Below are 21189 nucleotides of genomic sequence, written 5' to 3' on the forward strand. Positions count from 1 at the left end.
TGGGATGCTTGATTGATTGATTGTGGGGTTTAACGCGCCGACGCAACGCAGGCGATGAGGCGCGCCGTAGTGGAGGGCTCCGGATTAATTTTGACCACCTGGGGATCTTTAACGTGCGCCGAAATCTCGAACACACGGGCGTTTTTGCTTTTCGCCTCCATCAGAAAAGCGGCCGCCGCGGCCGGGAAACGAACCCGCGACCTCGTGCTCAACAGCGCAACGCCTTAGCCACTGAGCCACCGCGGCGGGTACCTGGGATGCTTGTTGATTTGACCTGGAACGATGCGGTTAAGATGGCAGGGGCCACATCTGCTGATGACGGTCAGTTTGAGATGGTGTGCACATGCACATCTTCATCTTCACTGTCCTTTCTCGCATTTCTTTCCACCACGGCTTCAGACTCTCCACTGGTGGTGAGGAACGATGTAAATCATTCAGTGTTGTAAAGCAATGCTTCACAGCATGTCGAGCCACAAAATCAAGAGTTTGCTTGCCTATGCCTTGCTCTGCAAAGAAAGTGAGAAAGGATAGTGCAGACTACCTCGGTGACAACTTAAGAACGGCACCGGAAGTTGCCGCTGTGCCTTATCACCATAGCCGGATGTTTCTCCGCGCGGCGCAAGTAGGGTGTTACTGAGAATATTTCGAACGTGGCGTGAGCCGTTCCCATGATTTTTTAGACTTAATATGCTTATAAACGACTCCAGTGACGACAAACAAACTGCGCGAGACAAGGCAGACGATATCACGCATTCATAGGAAAACCCTTTCAAAACGCGCGCGCACTGACGTCACGGGTCGGGCGTTTTGGCGGAGTGATACACTAAATGAGGTGGTGCCGTTCTTGAGTTCTAAATAATCTGGCCACGCATTGTCAGCCACAGATTATCTCAAATTAGGCCTTGTGAGCAGATGCCAACCTTCCAGACTGGAATCCGCCACTGACGAGCGGTTCGCCACGGGCTGAAGTGACGGTGGTGCCATACAACGGCCGCCCGGTCCCTATAGCACAACAATGTCAATGCTGCTATGCCAGCCTGTGGTAGCGAGCTCAATGAATTCAAAAGCTCTGTTTGTGGGGCCTGCTTCCAGTAAGTACTGGTTGAGAATGGCGGACCATCTGCCCACAATTGTGCAGATCGCTACTTCGAAGGGGAGAAATCAGGTGAAATCGGGTTTTACCCAAAAACGAACAACCCTAATTATGCACAGTTTCATTTACTTGTGCTCTTGGTGCCCAGTGTAGCTATAAACGTGCTGCCGATACATTGACCGTCTACAGGGGGAGTATGTTGCAGAAAAAAAGGGTGTAGTTCTTGTTTTATCAGAACTACCCAGAAGAAATTATGTGAGATATAATTCAGAAATAATTGTAAGGATGTGTATGTGTCTTTTTTGATGAATATTCAGTCACCATAAAAATTCCATGTTGTCCACCAATAGACCTTCACTGGTCTTCTGCCTTTGTAGCAGAAGCAGGGCTCTAAATTCTTCTTTGGCATGCATCACAAGGCAGTCGGCAATTCACTCATGATGCCCTTCCACCACAGGCGTGCTCTCTGGCTTGTGGAACAGTGCTGGAGGCCCCACGCCCTGGGGAGGAGAACGATGGGGAGGGGCCCAGTCCTGGCTGCCTGGTGCCTTGGTGCCCTGGGCAGCTACCTGGTGGCCTGCTGCCCTGTGCAGCAGCTGGGCTGGCACCAGGCGCCCGAGTGGGGCCACTCCTTCCTCTACTATGTGGGCCGGGAGTGCCACTACTACTCCCCCTCTGACACCGCTGCTCCACCTTCACGTCCGACCCTACCCCTTGACAGTGGCCTTCGAGCTGGCCCCTTCTGCCGGGTAAGCCATGATGTCCCCTAAAATGCACAGCCAGGGCTTCAGAATAACTCCAATCACTGGCTTGGTAGTTGCCGGATGCAAAAGATTGTTAGTTTGCTTGATATGTTGGCGAAATGTAGGGCTTCTCCCACCCTGTACCAGCCTAGAAAGAGCTTGGGAGTCTTCAAGTAGAAATGCACTCCCCGGGTGGCTGCTGCAGGTTGTGGGTTGGAATTCCTTCCTTAGGGTTCGTGTAATGTGACCCGTCTGAGGACAACCTCAGTAGCCTGTAATTGACAGGAAACCTGTCTTTTTCAGAAGCGCAAGGGCAGCGAAGAAAAGGAGAACCACCGTGGCTCTCGCTCCGGTCGCGCCGCTCTTCCTGGAGCCCAGAGGGACGGAGCATAGAGGGCTGGGCAGGGCTGGCAGGCCAGGCTGTCCCAGCTCCTGCAACAGCTGCCAGCCATTCAGGCTCTGGAGGAGCCTGGTGAGCCTGCAGCGAAGCAGATGCTGGGGTCTGCGGCCATGTTGCTGCTGCAGTCTGCTGCGGTCATCCTGGTGGGGTACGTGAACAGCCTGCGATGGTTCCTCACTCATTCAAGGAGCTCTGTGGCGTGGCTACTCTCAAAAGTTTTCTGTAAGGCGTATGTTGTGCAGACGTATCTGAATAGTGCAAACCTGTCTGTGGTGGACAGCTTGATTGATTAGCTTTGTGCTTAGCACGTGACATTCTCCATCTTCCCAGTGGCAAGCATCCAATTCTTTGCATCCAATGCAAGCATCCAATGGATGCTTGCCCAGTGGCAAGCATCCAATCCTATTCTTTGCCTCGGGTTGAAGACTGTGTAAGCTTAGCTGACAATTTAGTACCTTTAGGGAAATGCATATAAAGTTGCAGTGCATGGGCAAATGAAATTGTTTTTTGACATGTGAACGAACTTTTTATGTGGTGCCAAATGAAGTTTGGGCACTAAACAAGTCTTTCAATTTAACAGGATGACTCCTCAGCTAGAAGCTGCTTGTCAGGCTTTAAAGCAACTGAAAGCATGGCGCACAATTCTAAACAAATAATGTCACTCACAGTAACCAAAGTTTGCTTTTTGTGATTAAATGCAGCAACAACATGTGGCACCTAGAAGGGGAGAGAGGTCACAAAAGAGGAAGAATAATAAAGTGAACAGCGCACAAAATTTCCAACTGCGTAGTACGACTTTCCTGTAGGAAGCCTGACTCTGTGGAAGCTGAAGAAAAACGAAAACAGTTACGAAAGCAAGACAGAAGTTCTAATTATATGTCAACGCAATACACCACTTGGTGAATGAAAGCAGGATGAGTGTAAAATGCCGTGCCACGGCTGTACAAACAATTCTACCCACTATTTCTGGTTGTATGTGTTGTAGTTGGGGAATGTGGGCCTTTAATGGTGCCAGCATTGCTTATGTGAGCAAGCTGTGTGTGAATAATTTTGCCCCTGTTATTCACCCTTCGAGGGTCGAATTTCTCTGAAAAAAAATTTCCCTGGTGGTAAAATTAGTTTATTGCGGATTTGGAATGTACAAAATGTCTAAAGTCTAGATTGAGTGGTAAAAAATTATCAGGAACAGTATTTTGGCGTCAGCATCACTCAGAACTGAAAAATGTTCAGTAGTATTTCAGTGTGGTATTCCTTGAAACACGGGTCTACACACAGTGCCTTATTGCAGTCTGCACACATAAAGTGCGTGTCCGTTCTCCTTTTGGAGTAGTTGTGTTGGCACACACACGACATCTTTGCTAGCGGCAGCCTTAAGAAGAGGTCTGAGGCACCCTCTCTGGGAAGTTGCGCGCCATCAGTCGCAGCGCGTTGTCTGTGGTTCGTCTTCCACGCCTTGGTCGTTGGATCTGGGCCTTCCAATATTTGGGCTGCAACTCTTTCTAAACACAGCAAGCTTCACCGTGGGGCCAGTTCTCTCACGGTAGAGAGTAAATGCGTTCAGCAGGGATATGTCGAGCAAGTGCAAAAAGAACTTCTTGTTCCACTTCAGAGTTTTCCTGATGCTTTCACTGAAGCTCAGCTGCATGTTTACTCTTTCAACGAGTCCCATTTTCTTCATGCATTCAAGTACACATGCGGCCTTTTTTTTTTTTTTTTTTTTTTTTTCGGTCACTCTTTCCACTTTATCGGAGTCGTGCATCTGGGGTCCATGCATTGGTGTCAACATGTGACTTGGTGCTTGTCGCACCATTTCAAGGCAAGCAGAGTGTCTGTGTGGAAGCTTTCTATTTCACCCTTCTTCATCTTTTTGAAAGACGGCAGGCCCTTCCTGTTGATTCGCACAGTTCTGCATGCGTTTGTTCTGTTGCTCTGCAGAAATTCAAACAGCACTGGGCTTGTGTACCAATTGTCCACAAACAGAGTGTCCTTTTCCAAGGAAGTCTGCTCGAAGGTCAGCAACAACAGAGCCCGTATATCCAAGCTCCTTTCTTTTGGTCAGGCTAACTGTTGCTCCTGTATAAACTAGAAACCTCAGTACATACCCGGTTTTCACGTCGCACATCATGAACATCTTCACTCCAAACTGGTGTCTTTTCGATGGTATGTACTGCCTGAATGAAAGGCGACCTCTCCAAGGTATCAGAGATTCATCAATACATAAATCTTAGTATGGAAGAAAAAGGCTTTAAAATTTTTCCTGAATGGCCTCCATTACTGGTCTGATGGCCCTTTGGCAATCGGATTGCTCCGTTATCAAACTGAAGTGCAGGACACGCATCAGAAGTGCGACGCGATTCACAGAAAAAAATCTCCCCAAAAAACGGGGTCACCAGCATGGGGTCCGTCGACCAATAGTCCCGCAAGGTGTTCTTGCGCACTAGGCCCATCAGTAGCACTATTGCCAAGAAGCAGTAAAGCTCCGGCAGACCCATGGCCACCCAGGCTCTGAGCCGCGATGCGCCGGAGTGACATGCGCCTGCTTTTTCACTCCCGTAATTGTTCGTTTCCGTGATGATGAGTGACAACGGTTGTTTATCGAAAAACAGTTGGAAATAATTCAATTCAGTTGCTCTGCTCTGTTGGGAGCAGAGAGGCCGCAACCTGCCCTGATTGCGAGTCGTCAAAAGTGAAAAGGGATGGCGAAAAATCACCTGTGTCCCACTGGCGGCGTCGCGTCTTGCTCGCTTTCGGGATGTTGCGGCTGCACTGAGATCGGAGGTACAACTCGTCAAATGCAGTTCGCAGTCTGAAGATGAGCTGTCTTCTTCCGAAGGAAGACTGTCTTCCGATTCAGACTCAGTGAAAGGAGCAAACTCAGAATCAGAAGAGTCATTGTTGTCGGTGTCATCAGAACGGGCAGTTCGTTGGGCCATATCGCCGCTTTGCCGTGCATCTGAAGAACTCGAAGGCAACTCGCTAAATGAGGAGAGCAAGAATAACTCTTGTGCGCAGGTGATAAACAAGCTAATAGCAGCGCCAATATAGATAGAAATCAACTTCTGCCGCCCCTGATAGCAAGCACCGATCAAGTTTCGTGCGCCTCCGTTGCAATCACGTGGCAAAACTGAAACCACGAAATGCATTGACACGTACAGACGCCGTAACGTGCCGAAGCCAGAGAGTTCTGTTTTTTACTGCAAGAAGGTAGCACAATCAAATTTCAAACACTTGTAAGTCCCAGGAGATGGCAGCACCTCCCAGGGACCATGCATCGTTAATATGGCGCGAAATTTCATACGGAGGCTCGAAATCGTACCCGTACAGCAAAGACCTTGCGGGACGGAAAACCGCCGCAGTACACGTACGGCGAAAACCCTCAAAGGTTTACACAATAATTAAGGGAACATGAATATTTTGGATGCAGAGATAGCATCAAACTGCCATTAGTGAATTTAGTGTGGCATCGCTACAGCAGTCTGTGCGACAGCTGCAAATGGCGCATGTCATTTTCTTTTCTTCTCAAGTCTTATGCTCAAACTAGGCCACAGACTTGCACACTGATGACTCGAAGGAGGAGTTATGTGTGTTGATATACAGTAAAACCTCGTTACAAGAGACGCTTGGTTATAAGAGACATTTGAATGAAGACGGCTTGGTTTATTTTCCTATGTTCCCCATGTTAGCAACACTGCATACAATACAAGAGACCTTGGTTACAAGAGACACGTTTCTTGGGTCCCTTGAGTGTCTCTTGTAATGAGGTTTTACTGTACACGATGATGCAGTCAGAAATGGGAATTTGGAAAACAAATTGCTGCAGCGTCCATAAATTCTAGTGCCACATTTCTTTTGCGTTGGCACTTTTGCAAGACTAATTTGGGAAGAATGCTTCCCCGTTATAGTAATTGCATCCCCGCCGCAGTGGCTCAGTGGCTAAGGCGTTGCGCTGCTAAGCACGAGGTCGCGGGTTCGATTCCCGGCCGCGGCGGCCGCTTTTCTGATGGAGGCGAAAAGCAAAAATGCTCGTGTGTACGAGATTTCTGCGCACGTTAAAGGAGCCATGAAGACAAAATGCAAGTTGGTTTTATTCGAAAGATTTCGTGTTTTATAGTGCCCCCAGCGCTTGTCCGGATACAAACGGTGCTTTATTCACTGAGAAATTAAACAATTTAGGTTAAAATTTTGATTTTCCCACTCAATCGTGCGTTTTCGGGGTCCCAAATGACATCACAGGAACCGACCGCTCTGCAGCCTAGAATACCTTCATTCACGCATCCGCCGTTCAGGGTAGAGACACGTATACGCTGGCGGCGCCATTTTCAGTTGCTCGCTCGCCGCCGAAGCAAGTCATTGTGTCAAAACCACGCTAAAATTATCGCCACAACACAGTTTACTGAAGAAGTTTGAATCATATTGTCTGTTTCGCGTTGCTAGGTCTCGTGGGAAACGAAAAGAATAACGCGTTGAGCCCGTTGGCCCAATTGCGGCGGCACGGGACCGTTCAAAGGTTGTCTTCACCCTGTACAGCGGTGTTGGTTTGTTCCCGCGTTTCTTTACGTTCCGTAACCTAGATGGCGCCACCATACTGTGGCAAGCGTTTGGTTTGTTTTTGCCCGCATTTAAACCTGGCTTGTTTTTGTTCTGGGAGAAAATATTCGTTCCCTGAAACAGTGCTCGCTCGACAAATGGGGTCACGTAAGACACCTTTGCTTGCGTCAATCGGCCAGTGTCGTCTGAGACAACCCCAAGCCCCGTAGTGCTGTGCAACTAAACCAAGCATGCTGTGCGCAGTACGAACAGCAGAACGCATCAGTACTTCTATGTTTACATGTGCTTTCGTAACTTCCACTGTTTGTCCCATCATTCTTATTGCTTTGTAAAGAATGTGCCCTAAATTTAAGCGCAAATCGCTCGTTTGTCTAGCTTGTAAGCTCTACCTAATTTTCGTCTGCTTCTGCCAGCCTCCGCCAATCGCAGAGCTTAGCTCATGTGACATCATAGGTTCTGTTGCGGGAAATGAGCTGGTGGGTCGCATGACCATTCCCGTTTTTCCTAATTATGTAGCTTATTTGAGCAAAGCTTACGTTAAAAGTGGTGTCAGTATGATTGTAACGAGACAATCTTTTGAATGAACCAAACTTGTGTTTTCTCTTCATGGCTCCTTTAAAGATCCCCAGGTGGTCAAAATTAATCCGAAGCTCTCTACTACGGCGCGCCTCATCGCCTGCGCTGCGTCGGCGCGTTAAACCCTACAATCAGTCAAATCAACATAGTAATTGCATGGTTTTCTGAGGCTGTTTCCAAGAACCTCGGTAATCACAAATGCTGGCAAACATGAGCATAAACATGTTGGTTGGGGGGCTTGAAGATCCAACATTGTTGAGTAAAAAGAAACTGTTATGCATATTTGAGACAGAACATCAATACATAACTGGTACTAAGCAGGGTTCTTTTAATGGCAAAACCTTGTGACCTTATTAATCATGTCAGCATTGGCATTGTAAGTGGACAGCTAGTTATGGACAAAGAGAAGGTGAACATGTGGCCTTGAAGATGTGGAGGCATTTGCTTGTGTGCATTGCCAAGTTTGGGTGACAATCAATTAAAACTTCCGAATGTTTGAAGATCTACAGTGCTGCAAATGCTGAGAGTGCAGTGCACTCTTGAAGAAACGGCAAACGCAACGTACTCGAGCTACTACAGATTCCGAATGTTCACACGCCAGAGTCCTACGAAATACGCCTTCTCTATTCTCCACTGATCTAATAAGGCTTTGTTTGGACGGAATGCAGTTCGGTCTTCTATCTCTGGCTGCACATTCTTGAAAGAAATGCAACAGACGCAAGGCGAAGAAACGTTGCATCATTTCCTGAGAGAGTCTTCTGCAAACCTGTCGGGGTTTTGTTGACGTAACAGTGGGGTCCATTCTCGCACCTGCTTTGCGCAGGCAGTGGAGTGACCGTGGGTGGCAGAGCATTAGGACGTCGCTGCTCGCCTGTCGGGGTTTTGTTGACGTAACAGTGGAGTCCATTCTCGCACCCGCTTTGCGCAGGCAGTGGAGTGACCGTGGGTGGCAGAGCATTACGACGTCGCTGCTCGCGGAAATGCCGGGTGAACCAGCCAGGCTGCTTCCACGTGGACACCAAGGTATGTGGGAGCTGGGCTTCTTGGGGACACCTTCTCTTTGTCTGCGCTACAAGCCCGGCATGTGGCATGCAGTATGGGGCTGTTTAATAAATTATTGTAGTACAATGTGAGGTCTGCTCACAAAACTCGAAAACTTTTTTCATCCTCCTTATAATCTTTACTGCAGTGACTTGAATTTGCTGGAAATCAAGTGGGAGACGGCGGTATTTTTCTACGTAATTTGGTGGGAATCGTGACGGCAAAGTAATATTCATCTTGTGCAGTGTGCACCAATTTTCATCAGCCCTCTCTTCTTTAGCCTCGGAACACTTACACGATCATACCCAACCTTGTGGATCTCCGACTCAAGCCGGTTTTTTGTGGCTGGTCTTGCGACACATATGGAAGAGGGAGGGGGTGAAACAATATATCATTCACCTGAAAAAATGCGAAAACATTTCATTTCTATCATTAAAATTGGCCCGGGAATTTGACAATTTTTTGTTTTTAGAGAACGCAAAAATAAATTTAAACAGCTGCAATAATAGGCCTTGATAAGTTTGTCTAATTACTAGAGCTCGAGATTAAAAATTTTTGGTGGAAGGTAATGAACCCTACAAAGTCTAAAATTGATAGCATTTAGGCTTATTGATGGAAGAGATCCCAACTTTTATTATGTTGTTCAAGAAATAGCGTGTTGTGTAAAGGCATGCGCATACGGTAGCAGCACTCCACGGTGGCATCGATGTGGCACATCTGCCCTATCTTGACTGGAAGCTGCGCATTCAAAAGGCACTTCGAAAACACAGGCAGCAGCAGTAGGATACACAAGGGGACAACAAAATCCTCACTATAAAACCCCAAGTAGGCAGATCTTGCACGGAAAAACACAACACCACAACGGAAGTGTACATGTGCAGATTACGAATGGGCCAGACATCTGCTACACATTCGCACCTTTTAAGTGGAGCACCACTGCCCCGATGCAACAGGTGTGGACATTGCCTTTCAGTCATTCGTGCATTAGTTGAATGCCCGTACTTCCAAGCGAAATCCAGAGTTGGACGGAAGCCTGTCTGGTCGGGAGGACACATGACAAAAAATTAAAACTGCCACTGACCATGAAAGTTCATAAAACACAGATGTTTTGGCTGCCGTATAGGAGCCTTGTTCTTAAAACGTCTTTGTTTTATAAACTTCCACAGTGCAAGAAAAAAGCACTTTTGGGAGCTGTACACGCATATGACACCCCTTCACCCTGTGTTGTTTTTCAGTGATGAACCCTTAACAGTAAGCGTCTTTTAGTTTACCTTCGAGACATTGGATTTTCAAATAGCATTTCATACCGCGTATGAGCACAGAGCCCCTCAGAGCGGAGGGTATCTTTGAGTGAACTTTCATTCTTTACTCTACTGCATAATCATTCTTGCAACTTTCACGTTTGTGTTTCAAATTAAGGGCTCTATACACGCCCATACTAACCAGTTTTTAACCCCTCTCATCTCTCACTTTTTTAACAACCATTGCATTGGCGCTCTTTGGCCTTCGTTGACCTTGCACCAGAAAACAAACGTACGTACACACACACGACGCATCACTGCTGTCCCAGCAAACTCCCCATAGAAACAATGTATTAAAAAACCCTATTCTATACTACGTTGTGGTTCACATGGTCCGCTTCATACGACGGGCAGGGATGAACCGGCGTTTTTCCCACCATTTACGCCGCTCCGTCATCTCATCCCGACATTTATTTCTTCACCCCCAATTGGCACTGCTTCACTGCTTGATGTGCAAAGGTAAACAGATAAACAGGTAAAAGGTAAACTTGCTGAACAGACTCAAGCAAGTAGGCGGGTACTGGCGGACAGAAGTTCACAGGATTTCACAGAGAGCCAATGCGGCAACCGTGAGAAGTCAAAGTCCAGGTAGTCGATGGACTACCCATTTGAGGCCCCCATTGAGCCAACGAACGTGACACACAAGACGTTACAGCGATGAGCGAACTCCCACTTTCCTCACCTGCTTGCCCTCCCCTGTGCAACTTTCCTGCGCCGCACTTCGCTTTTTTTTCCCTCTCACATTGCTTGGCCGCGTCAAATCGGATGCTTGACCGCAGGGTAGAGACCAGAGGTTTGTCATCGGTCTTGTAGGCGAACGTTCCTTCAGTGAGGTATTCTGAAGTGTTCTACCGATTACACTATTGCCAACGTCTCTTTGTCAATTTGTGGATAACTATTTTCTGTCGGAGTTAGTGCTTTGCTGTAGTAAGCCAGGATGCTGGTTTCCTCTTTTCCTCCTTTTCCTGGTGTTTCTTGTGCAAGCACTGCACCGATTCCATCGGGCCCTGCATCTGCAATGAGGTACGTCTCCTTACAGTCGTCATAGTGTTCTAGTGAGTGCAGCCAGTTCTTCCTTGACCCTGTCTAGGGAGTCTTCTTGCTTGCTGCTCCACTCAAAAGACATTCTTGGCATGTGTGAGTGCCCATAGGGGTTCTAGAGTATGTGCCAGGCGAGGGAAAAGCCTGCTACAGTAGTTGATCATTTTAAGGAGGCCTCTGACTTCACCTGGGTTCTTTGGGGGTGTCATCTTTCTCACCGCCTCTACTTTTGCTGGATCTGCTGTGCTGTCTTCTGCTGAGAACACGTGTCAGAAGAGCTTCGGGCTGCTGGTGCCAAATACGCATTTCTTGCTGTTCAGTGTCAATCCAGCAGCCTGAACAGCGTTGAACACTAGACGGGGTCGCCGGTCGTGTTCCTCCAGGTTTCGTCCCGACACCAAGATATCACTGATGTTGTTGACTCCATCTTCATCCGGCAGGACTTGTCTAATGGCGTCCTGGAAGACCTCTGCCACTGAATTGACTCCAAAAGAGAATTACCGAGTCCGATGTGCGTCGAAAACGTTATTTGCCGTGACTGTTCGTGCAGCTCTAGCTGATGGTACCCTTCGTTCAAGTCTAGTTTTGAGAAGAATTTGGCTCCATTCAAGATCCCAGTGATCCCTTCTACCTTCGTCATTATGTGCCTCTGCCTTTCTATGGCCACATTAGGCTCCCTCATGTCCACACATATTTTCAGGGAATGTGGGTCTTTCATCTTCGATGATGCCACTATCGGCGAGACCCAGGGTTTTAATCCTGTCACTGGTTCGGTGATGTCTTCTTCATCGAGTCTTCTCACTTTTTTTACTCCATTTTCCATCTTGAATAGTATCCTTCTGTGACGGTGGGCCACAGGCTTTACTTGATCTGAAGCTTGACCTGGAAGTTCTTCAATTTCTCGGTTCTGGTGAAGTGCCTTGAAATTCTCTCTCAGGATTCACTCTTGATTTCTATTCCACACCATACTGCAGCTGTATAACTCCCAGGTTGGTTGCTGTTCTGTAACTCAGGAGGGACGCGTGTTGTCCTTTTATGACGTACATGTTGGTCTCCGTTTCACGTCTTCCTGTTCTTAATTGTTGCTGTGAACAGTCCCATCACTGGAAGGGCTTGGTTCCCTCCGTACGGAACAAGGTGAATGTTGGTCTCCTGCAAGAGCATTTTCAGGATGTCTCTCCACTCTTCCTCCAATCACATCAAGTCCTGCTCCAGAGTCCACTTAATTAAAATTCATTCTGGCTCCTTCTATCTCCACAAGTACAGTATGAACTTTAGAGTTCTTTCATTGCATGCAGTAGAGTTCTTCTGGATCATCTTCTGAGTTGTTTGTCTCTCTGACCGTTCCCACCTCCTTGGGCGTTCTGCACATTTTGGCAAAATGGTTCTTGTTGCAACTGTGGCAAGTGGATCCCCGCACAGGACATTCCTCTCTGCCTCCCTTGTGTGGGCACTTTTCTACGCAGCATGTGCGTCTGCCACTTGCAACCTTTGGTTCTGCTTTCTTCTGCTGTTTTGACCACTGTTTCTTCTCTTGAGTCACCTTGTTAACCGCAACCGGCACTTCCTTCTCTCCATGTCAGCTGCTTGTCTTTCAACATTCTGAACGCTGCGGCCTTCGAGGAGTAAACACTGCAGCGGGATGTCTGGCTCCCGCAGAGCATTCCTTTTTAGGATCGACGACGTGGTTCCTTCTATCACTTGAGACTCGCTTATACAGGGTGTTTCACCTAACTTTAGCCAGAGTTTAAAAATATTTCCATGCATTCTAAGACCACGCAACCAAATGCATGTTGCTACCTTTTCTATTTAGTTTCTCATGCTATTTTCTGTGTTGCCTAATTAGGTAATTAGTCAATTTTAATTAGCCAACTTTCTAACCAACGAAGCTAGACAAAAAATCCCAATTAGGAAGTTCTCGTCTTGATAACAGTGCTTCCAAACGTTGTGCTCACGAACTACCACAGGCAAGCTTCCGCTTAAAAGGTGGCAGGGCAGCAACGTAGGCGTTGGCTGTGCCATTTGCGCCAGCGATGTGCTTCTCTCGCGACAGACCGGCAATAGCGATTAGCAGACGCCGCGGTTATCGCTTGTTCTGCCAGAATCAACAGGCTCGTCATCTTCGCTGTCACCTTTTAAACGGCGGAGCGCCGAGGTAGTTTGTGCGCGCAACGTTTGGAAGCGCTGTTATCAAGACGCGTGCGCCGGCACGTCACGTGGTATTTTTTTGTATTTCGCGGGCATCTTCAATACGCTGAAAAATACTTAACGCCTACTGGATATAATGACAGAAAGTGTTTATTCTGAGGTTTTGAATACCGCTCTGCAACTTCCTAATTGGGATTTTTTGTCTAGCTTCGTTGGTTAGAAAGTTGGCTAATTAAAATTGACTAATTACCTAATTAGGCAACATACAGAAAATAGCATGAGAAACTAAATAGAAAAGGTAACAACATGCATTTGGTCACATCATCTTAGAGTGCATCAAAATATTTTTAAACTCTGGCTAAAGTTAGGTGAAACACCCTGTATATTCTGTTGATTCTTGCTTAGCTTGTCAAAACAGCTGCCTTTCGAAGATGGGTTTTTTTTTTTTTTTTTGTGGGTGCAAAGTGACCCTTCAGATTCACAACAGCCGTGTTAGAGAGCCCCGGTGTTCGAAAGATTGAGAAAAATCTCGTGGACGGCTTCTCCAGCTAGGTTCAGCAGCAGTGTGCTCTTTTTCTCTGATCTTCTGTGATGTTAGCTGCAACGAGGTAATTTTCACCTCATTCATCTCGAGAAGACTGATGTCGCGTCCACATGCGGTTTGAAAGGAAGAATGGTAGGAACTTGGGCTTCCATCCCAATGGCTTACTTGCTCTCTTTCGCTGCGTCCTTTCCGTAGGCTCGTCTTGTGATCTTGCCCTCGAGTTTCTTCTGCAGGCGTGCTGTTTCGCAGGGTCTTCTCGGTATCCCCTCAGGGATCCCATCCTTGTCGCCCGAAATTTGTAGTGTTCTTGCTTCTTATACATAGTTAGACTGATATTGGGTTTATTGAAAGCGTGAAGTAAATGTACAGCCTAGTGTGAGCGCGCTTCTCTCTTCCCCCGTTTGACGACACATCACATGCCATCACTTCGGCCGCCTGTGTTTACATTTGGGTTCCAGTTTTCACAGCGCGCGTGTAGGGAGGGTGGTGCCATCTGGTTTCTCTGCTAAGCACCACACAGTCTATTCGTAAGTTGGGCCTAGTAGTGGCTAGTGTAGCAGAGTCAGGCCCCTCCTTTGAACCGAACCGAACTTTGCCTGCCCACCACGCAAGAGGCAAAGTTTGAAGAATGTGGGTGGGAAGGCCAGCCAAATGGCCGGGAACCATATAACAGAACCTGTAGACCTTGGTTCATCTCTGCAGTAACATGGAAAGGGCACCAGACAGGGACGAAGGTAGACAAACAAGATGACCGGGTCGGAAGTTGGCGCCTGTATCTGTCCTTTGTGCCTACCTTCGTCCTCCTCTGTTTAGCACCTTTTCTTGTTTACTGTGCAGGAATGACAGCATGGCTGATAATTGTTGTGTGTGCAGGTCCGGCGACCCTGAGCAGCCGGTCCGACGACCCCGAGCAGCTGTGCCACCGTGCGTGGCCACTGCAGGGCCCCTTCGCCAACGGCTTTGCTCGGCACCATGGACTCGATGCCCAGCAGCGTGCACGGCTTGCAGTCACGGCAAGTGTCCCAACACCCCAAGCGGGTAGTTGAGCCTCGGGGGTTTTGGTGGTGATCCTTTAGCGCTTCTTAAGTGCGTAGCACTTTAGGGGCTCGCCTTGTTGACGTAGCTCGCTCACTGGACCCAAGTAGAGGCACGCAGTGTTCCGTCGTAGCAGCTGTCGTCAGGGCGTAATCCAGAGGCTTCAAAAGCCAAGTGGTTTATATGTTCATAAGTGTTTGAAAGTTGCAAACCGCTGCCGCTTGTCATACATCTCCCCGTTGTTTGGCACAAAGAAAAATGTTGGTACATTTGAGGCAAAATATACGAAATTAACCGGCAGCATCCACATTCATTAGTTAGGAGCGCTTCTTGGGTTGTTTTTTGCAATGGTAGGTGAAAAAAGTGGCAGTGCAGTTTCAGGCAGGGGCCGCAAGAGTGCTGCAAAGGCGGGAAATTTGAATTGCATGGGGCGGTAGCAGTGAGTGGATAACGGCGCTACAGCCCATTATGGCGAATCACGGCTCTGCACTTCCGGCAGCTTTCACATTGAGTGAAACAACTTCTCTTCTTTTTTTTTTTTTTTAATCGTTGATCTCTGGTAATTTCAAACCAGAAATGCGTGTGTCTTTAAAGGTGTGTGAACAACGTAGTTTCAGTTTAAATTGTATTCATATGAGGGGCCGAATTCTCTAAAACGTGGGTGTCATTTTGAAGCGACGCGGTGCTGACATGCAAGTACGTGTATTCTAGGGCTGGGGTGTCGTCTGGAGGGGAGGGAAGCCGACAAAATCGCGCAGGGAGTCCCAGGAAGACAAGCAAGAGGATGGAGCAAAGCGATGCCGTAACGATGCTCTTCAAAATGACGCCAGGGTTTAAGAATTTGGCCGCAGGAGTCGTGCTTACCAGGAAATTCAATGTCGAATACTGAAATCTTAATTTAAAACAAGAAGTTTCCTGGTTCATGACTGCAACTGCGCACAAAAAAAATTCAGAGCCCTTTCACCCCGTGAAGAGGGGTGGCCAGCAAAGCTGCGGTGCCGAGCCTCCACGTGAGGTTTGACTGGGTCGTAGTCCAAAGGGTGCACGAAGCAAAAACACGTTTTTTTTTTTTTAATTTGCTATTGAGCATTGTTTCTGGTTATTAACTGAAAGTCCATTCCTGTCCAGTCACTGCTCCTTGCGCACGCTCAGCACGCATTTTCACGAGCCACGTGAAACGGCTATCAAGCGGCTCCGATGCAACGTCAGAGATGGCTACTGCGAAATTGAAGCGCATACCTGGGCTGGGCCGGCGCCAGTCCGTCTGCCGCAGCTATGACGCCACACAATTCAACACAATCCACTTTAATCCAATCCACGCCAAGCCAAGTTAAGCCAAGCCAATCGAATCGCATCCAATCCGATGTCCCTCGCGCTTGCGCAGAACGTCCCTTCACGGCACACGCGAAACTGCTCAACCTCGGCCAGTGTAGCTTACGCTACAAAACACACAGCAATCGTGGGTAAAAATTTACTATACTGCGGGTATGGTAATCACGGCGCATGCTCCATGAAGGCCCTAGGATGTTTTATTTTGTTAATTTTGTATGATTTTTTTATGCCCCGGGGGTGTGGCGCGCAGTTTTCAGATTCCGGGGATTTGAGTGCGCTCCGCAACGTGGTGCTAAGCTCGCTAGCGATTCCTGTCTACATTGCTCTGGGACCGGAGACAATCTGCTGGATCCTAGCCATCTACAGCTTTGCTGTAAAACTGGACCAAGGGAAGAGAACACACACAACGCAGGTGTGTGTGTTCTCTTCCCTTGGTCCAGTTTTTTGTGCGTAGTTGCAGTCATGAACCATTTTCAACTAGCCTGGCTTTCCACTTTGCTTTTAAGTTTCCTGAGCTTTGCATACCTGCACCGTTCCCTACCACTGCTTCAAATTAACCTTAGTGCAAGCGACTTGTAAACAGCAAAACACAAATGCCTTTGCAAAAAAAACGCTTCGCTGAGGGTTTGACTTTCTACGTTCTCAAAATCACCGAGGGAGGCTAATAGTTTTTTCTCCACTGAAACCTCTCAGAAGGCACTTATTTCTCTTCCATTAATGTCGTGCCTTCCCCAAATTACCCCTGGCTTTGAAGCAGATTCTGTGGGCTTGTTTCTGTCCTGTGCAAAGGCAGACTTCCGGGTTGCATACGCCGATCAGGTCATGACACGCATGGCAGAAGTGGGCCCAGATTCCTCTGAGCAAGAGCAAGTGGAAACGTAGCTGGGGTTATTGATACTGGGCATTGGCTGCCTTTTTTAGGCTTCCACAACATGGTGGCTTGAAGTTGAATGCCTACTGCGGGGTTTGGGTTGGCTGAGGGAGCAAGAAATTTGTGATGCTGCTACTTGCACCAGGTATTCGTGATGCACAACTGACCGGGGGCATCCAGTCTGATTTAGACAGGGCAGATTAGACGCAGAGGTGGGCAATAGCGGGGGGCTGGGAGAAGCATTCATATTCCTAGTTAATTTGGATATTTGGAGTTTGAGCTTTCGGTTGGATTTAAAACTTCTATATTTGCATGTCCCTACTCATCTCAAACAGTTAAAACAAATCATGGAGGGAGAGAGAGAGAGGGAGAGAGAGATAAACATGGGTTCAGACTACCAGACTTCAGGTTGTCTCCATTGAACACTCGCTAAACTCTGCTCTAGTGCATTTTTGATGTACCACACTACAGCTAGCTGTTCCTTAAACAGGGAGCTCATAGCTGCTTACATGCTTTGAATGGGACAGCATTATGAAAAGGGGAACCTGTGAATCGGCTGTGAACCTCTGTTGGCACCTGTGGTCATGGGAATACGAAGCAAAGAATGATTCTGTTCGATTAGTTGGAAGTTGAAATGTCACAAGCATGCTCCATCAGGGTTTAAGGGTGTAATCGAAACCCATGACAATCCTCGCATTTTAAAAGCTTGTTTTCAAGGCCTTGAAAGTGTGGACTTCTTGGAAATCTTTGAAAATTCTTGAATTTCTGCAATTCTTTGTTTTCATAGAAACATAGACGCAACATGAGGCTGCGTAAGCACTGAGTGAGTGTCTGTTGCTTGGTTGATATTCTTTGGCTTGCATGTTGCAACGCACTGAAAGCGCTTGTCTGTGGAACTCCAACCAACAATTATTAGAAATTCTTGAAGAAAACATCATTGAACCCGGTGTGTTCAACAGGGGGACTTGTTTGGCAACAAGCCCCTTTCTTGAAACGGTGGCTCCAGCGACACTCTCATTTTTCGACAATTTCGCATCATTTAGAGCCTTCATCTTTAGAGCCTTCATCATCATTTGGGAAGAGGGGGGAAATGTTTGAAATTCGGTGATTCAAGAGGTCCAGCTGACCAATTGAACTTGCTGCGCGGCATACAGTGGCCGCGAGGGATTATATTCCCGCACAAGATAGCCAGCAGCAAACTTGGCTGGAATGTTTCAATACATGGAAAACCAATGAGCCTCTGTGCTTAAAGCACACCAGACATTGCGTCTAGGGTCGATTGCTCAGGTCAATCACTAAGATTTGGCCGCAATGCAGCAGCTGTGCCCCTGAGTGGAGAGTTCATCACAGCTGTGAAGGGTTCTCGGAATCGTCAGATTTAGCGACTTGAAGGCCAAGCATTGAAAGAGCCACGCAACGAGAAATCAAAGCCACGTGATTCCAGTGCTACAAGCAGGGCTGACAAAGAGCAAGAATTGCAGGCCGAAATCGATTCAGCTAAGATGTTGCGCAATGCTGATCTTCTCATTTCAAGAGGGACGAGAAAAAAATACTTCGCTGATGTGCAAAGGGGCCAGAGTCTTCTGAAGGACGGCCAGAGGAACTTCTTGGAAGCTTTGTCAAACCTGCGCTCTTTGCACAAAAAGTCCTAAGCCTATCATACTAATATTTGGGTTTTATGTTTTGCTTGTACAATGTTTGTTTTCTTGAACTAGTGCTTCTAAGTTTGCAATAATTTTTTTTGGAAAAACCAACTAAAAGCTTCTTTTAGTGCTGTTATAATTGTGTAATTCCATGTTGAGGAATTGCATGGCTCTGATTAGTAGTCCTTACAAGACAATTTTAATGGACCAAAACAACCTGCTCCAAAAGCTGGAAAGTGTGCTCCGAATCTCCATTTTGGCTGCTCCAAGCACTGCTCCAAAAATCCAATCGCCTGTTCCACTACTACGCTGTGGGTGAATTTGTGCGGAGCAAACAGTGCAGCATTCTATTCGCTGATGCTCACCTGTGCTTGTCGCTTTGTTGGCTGCTTCTTTGACACTTGTGTTTTCTTGGGGAGCACAAGTTTGCTGCAATAAAAGTTAACTTCTACAAAAGCCTTGCTTTCTTCTCACTCCATGACAATAACTTTTGTGCCCATCTTGTGGACATGGCATTGTGCAAGAGTGGCTGCCTTTTAAGCTCGTTCCCTGTGCTTTCCAGGTGAACACTGGGGCAGTTCCAGTGCATGGGGTCCTGGCTTCCTGAAGAGTTGCCGCGGAGACCACAGGCGGCCGCTTGCACATGGACAATCCGTGGGCACTGCGGCAGCCACGCTCCAGGCGCTACTTTATTATTAGCTTTGTGTGATTCGTAGCGGGATTGTTGCTTGAAATACAAATTCTAGATTGCGAGCCGTGTGAGTGTCGTTCGTGCTTGCAATGCGCAGGCTCCTGTAAAACGCATGGTTGCATCTGTTGCCTGTCCAAGCCTGGCAGTGCGAGGCAATCGTGCATGAAGGGCCTATCTTCTTCGAATGGCCAAAAAAAATGTACTCGTGATGCCTGTGATGGGCGCCTGCCTTTCTTAGACCTTAACAGCCAGTTTTGTTTTCCACAGTTAGTTTGTCAGGCAAAGGTGGAAGAGGGTGTTGGGGGTTGTGTGTTAGGGGTTCCTTTCTTAGCAGGACTGGGAAATGGGCAAGTTGGTGCGGTTTGTATTTTGCAAACAGCGCAAAGACAACACACTTAGAAAAAGGGCGAGAAGGGGTGCGCGTACTGTCTTCGCCTTTTTTCCAAGTTTGTCGTGCTTGCTCTTTTTGCACTACGAACTGTAGAACCTCATTGATAAATTAAAAAGAAACGCAGGGGAAAAACGTACTATCTGCTCTGTGCGAATATTATACGAACCGTAATGTGTACAGAGGCTTTCAAATAGGCTTGATATTCTGGTGGAGAAGGACAAGGAAAATGAAAAGGGTTTTGTATGTTGACTCGGGTTTTTTTATTTTATTTTTTGCTGTGTCCGACTGTGTACAGCTTGGCTCGTATTTGCCGGGCCTCGTAGCGATGCATTCAACCCAATGAAACATAGCAGCCTGAAGCCCTGTTGTCTTGCACAGGGGCTGTAAACTGACTGTGTATGTGGTGCGCATGGCTCGACTTGTCGCTAATTTGCCGCCTTTAACCGCCTAGAGCCCAAATAAGGGCAACAAGTTTCCCTTGTGTGCTGTTGAATGGGCACTTCACCAGATGTTGTAGATGCCTATGGCTTGTCTGCAAAAGAGCGAGTTAATGCTTGCATATGGAGCTTCGATGGTGGTTCAGTGGCAGGGTGATTGTTTTCGTAGCTCTGCTAGTGCCTGCATAGCTGTGGCTTTGCATATGAAACACTTTGGTTATACTGGTTGTTTACTGGGTTTGTTAAAGGAGTAGTGGCAGCAAAATTTTCTTACATTTTTATTGCCTTTTATCGATGATTGATGGCCTGGTAAATATGTGAGAGCACGATAATTACATTATTGAACAGCCTGAAAATCCTCCCTTTCAGTGTCCCGTGATTTCAGCCTGGAGTGCACATGACAGAACCACGGTATGACCTCTCCGCTTTGTGAGGATGTCAAAACACTGCGGAAACTAATGGAAGCGTTGTCTCGACCACCCCGCCACCGGATCTGAGCGGCTCAGCTGCCTGACGGCATTAGGCCTACCATTGCGACAGAAATTTGATTACAGCTTTTAACAAAAGTCGTGATGGCAACTTCTGTAGCGATCCTGGGCTATATTATTAGCTCGTTTTGCGTGTGTGGAACTTTTTTTCCAAGAGTGCCTTTCTGAGCAGTGGTTATGCCTGTAGCTCTGGCTGCATGCATCAGTTTGTGAATGCACCAGCGCCCACTTGACCCAGTTGCACTTGTGAAGTTATGCCACGAGTTTCTGATGAGCGCTGGAGGCACACGGCCGTGTCACTTCTTCCCGCTACCTCGGGATGATGGCACACAGATGTCCATTTGCTGCATGCAGCTCGGAGTGCTGTTCTGCCTGCGTGATAAATGAGATGAAGTTGTACTGTGTTGCACACGTTGCAAGCCGCTCATATTTCAGCCAGGACATCTGCTGATTAAAGAAAGCTGTGTAAAAATATTAACACAGAAAATTGGTGTCAGTACCCCCTTAAAGATTTGATGGAAACATTCAGTACAGGCGGCTACATGGCTGATCTATAGAAGGGAAATAAGTGGCAGGTGTGGACAAAACTTGATGCGTCATCTGCTCAAAGTTTGGTCGTGTGCCGCCGAAGCTTGGAGCTGGAGAGGAAACTTAGGGGCCACGTGTTGGGGGATGTTCCGGCAAGTGGCTTAATTTTGCTTGCTGTGTGGGGCCTGGCGTCTACACATTTGGCTTGGCAACGTGACGACATCTGCTAGTTCCTCTTGTAAGGGCTCCCACATCTCAAAGAAGTCTGAGCTTTTGCAAGAGGGGTGTAACTATCTGGGCTGTGTGTACATTGGCAGGTGCATGGAGTGCTCAGGGCT

At 47.5% G+C, this 21189-nt stretch overlaps 2 protein-coding genes across 2 annotated transcripts; both read left to right on the forward strand.

Annotated features, from left to right (window-relative positions):
• The first annotated feature begins 1556 nt into the window (after nucleotides 1–1556).
• On the forward strand, nucleotides 1557–2257 carry LOC144167358 (uncharacterized). The gene is made up of 2 exons (XM_077696645.1): nucleotides 1557–1842; nucleotides 2140–2257. The coding sequence occupies exons 1-2, from the start codon at nucleotides 1609–1611 to the stop codon at nucleotides 2227–2229; spliced, it is 324 nt and encodes a 107-aa protein (XP_077552771.1). The 5' UTR covers nucleotides 1557–1608; the 3' UTR covers nucleotides 2230–2257.
• A 26-nt stretch (nucleotides 2258–2283) lies between these two features.
• Nucleotides 2284–19899, forward strand: LOC144167357 (uncharacterized). Its single transcript, XM_077696644.1, has 4 exons — nucleotides 2284–2384; nucleotides 8289–8383; nucleotides 14309–14448; nucleotides 18879–19899. Exons 1-4 carry the CDS (start codon nucleotides 2329–2331, stop codon nucleotides 18921–18923), a joined length of 336 nt encoding a protein of 111 aa, XP_077552770.1. The 5' UTR covers nucleotides 2284–2328; the 3' UTR covers nucleotides 18924–19899.
• The last annotated feature ends 1290 nt before the right edge of the window (nucleotides 19900–21189 follow it).

This window comes from Haemaphysalis longicornis, unplaced genomic scaffold (assembly GCF_048455015.1).
Source record: "Haemaphysalis longicornis isolate Haplotype H1 unplaced genomic scaffold, Haemaphysalis longicornis Haplotype H1 scaffold_2, whole genome shotgun sequence".
NCBI lineage: Eukaryota > Metazoa > Arthropoda > Arachnida > Ixodida > Ixodidae > Haemaphysalis > Haemaphysalis longicornis.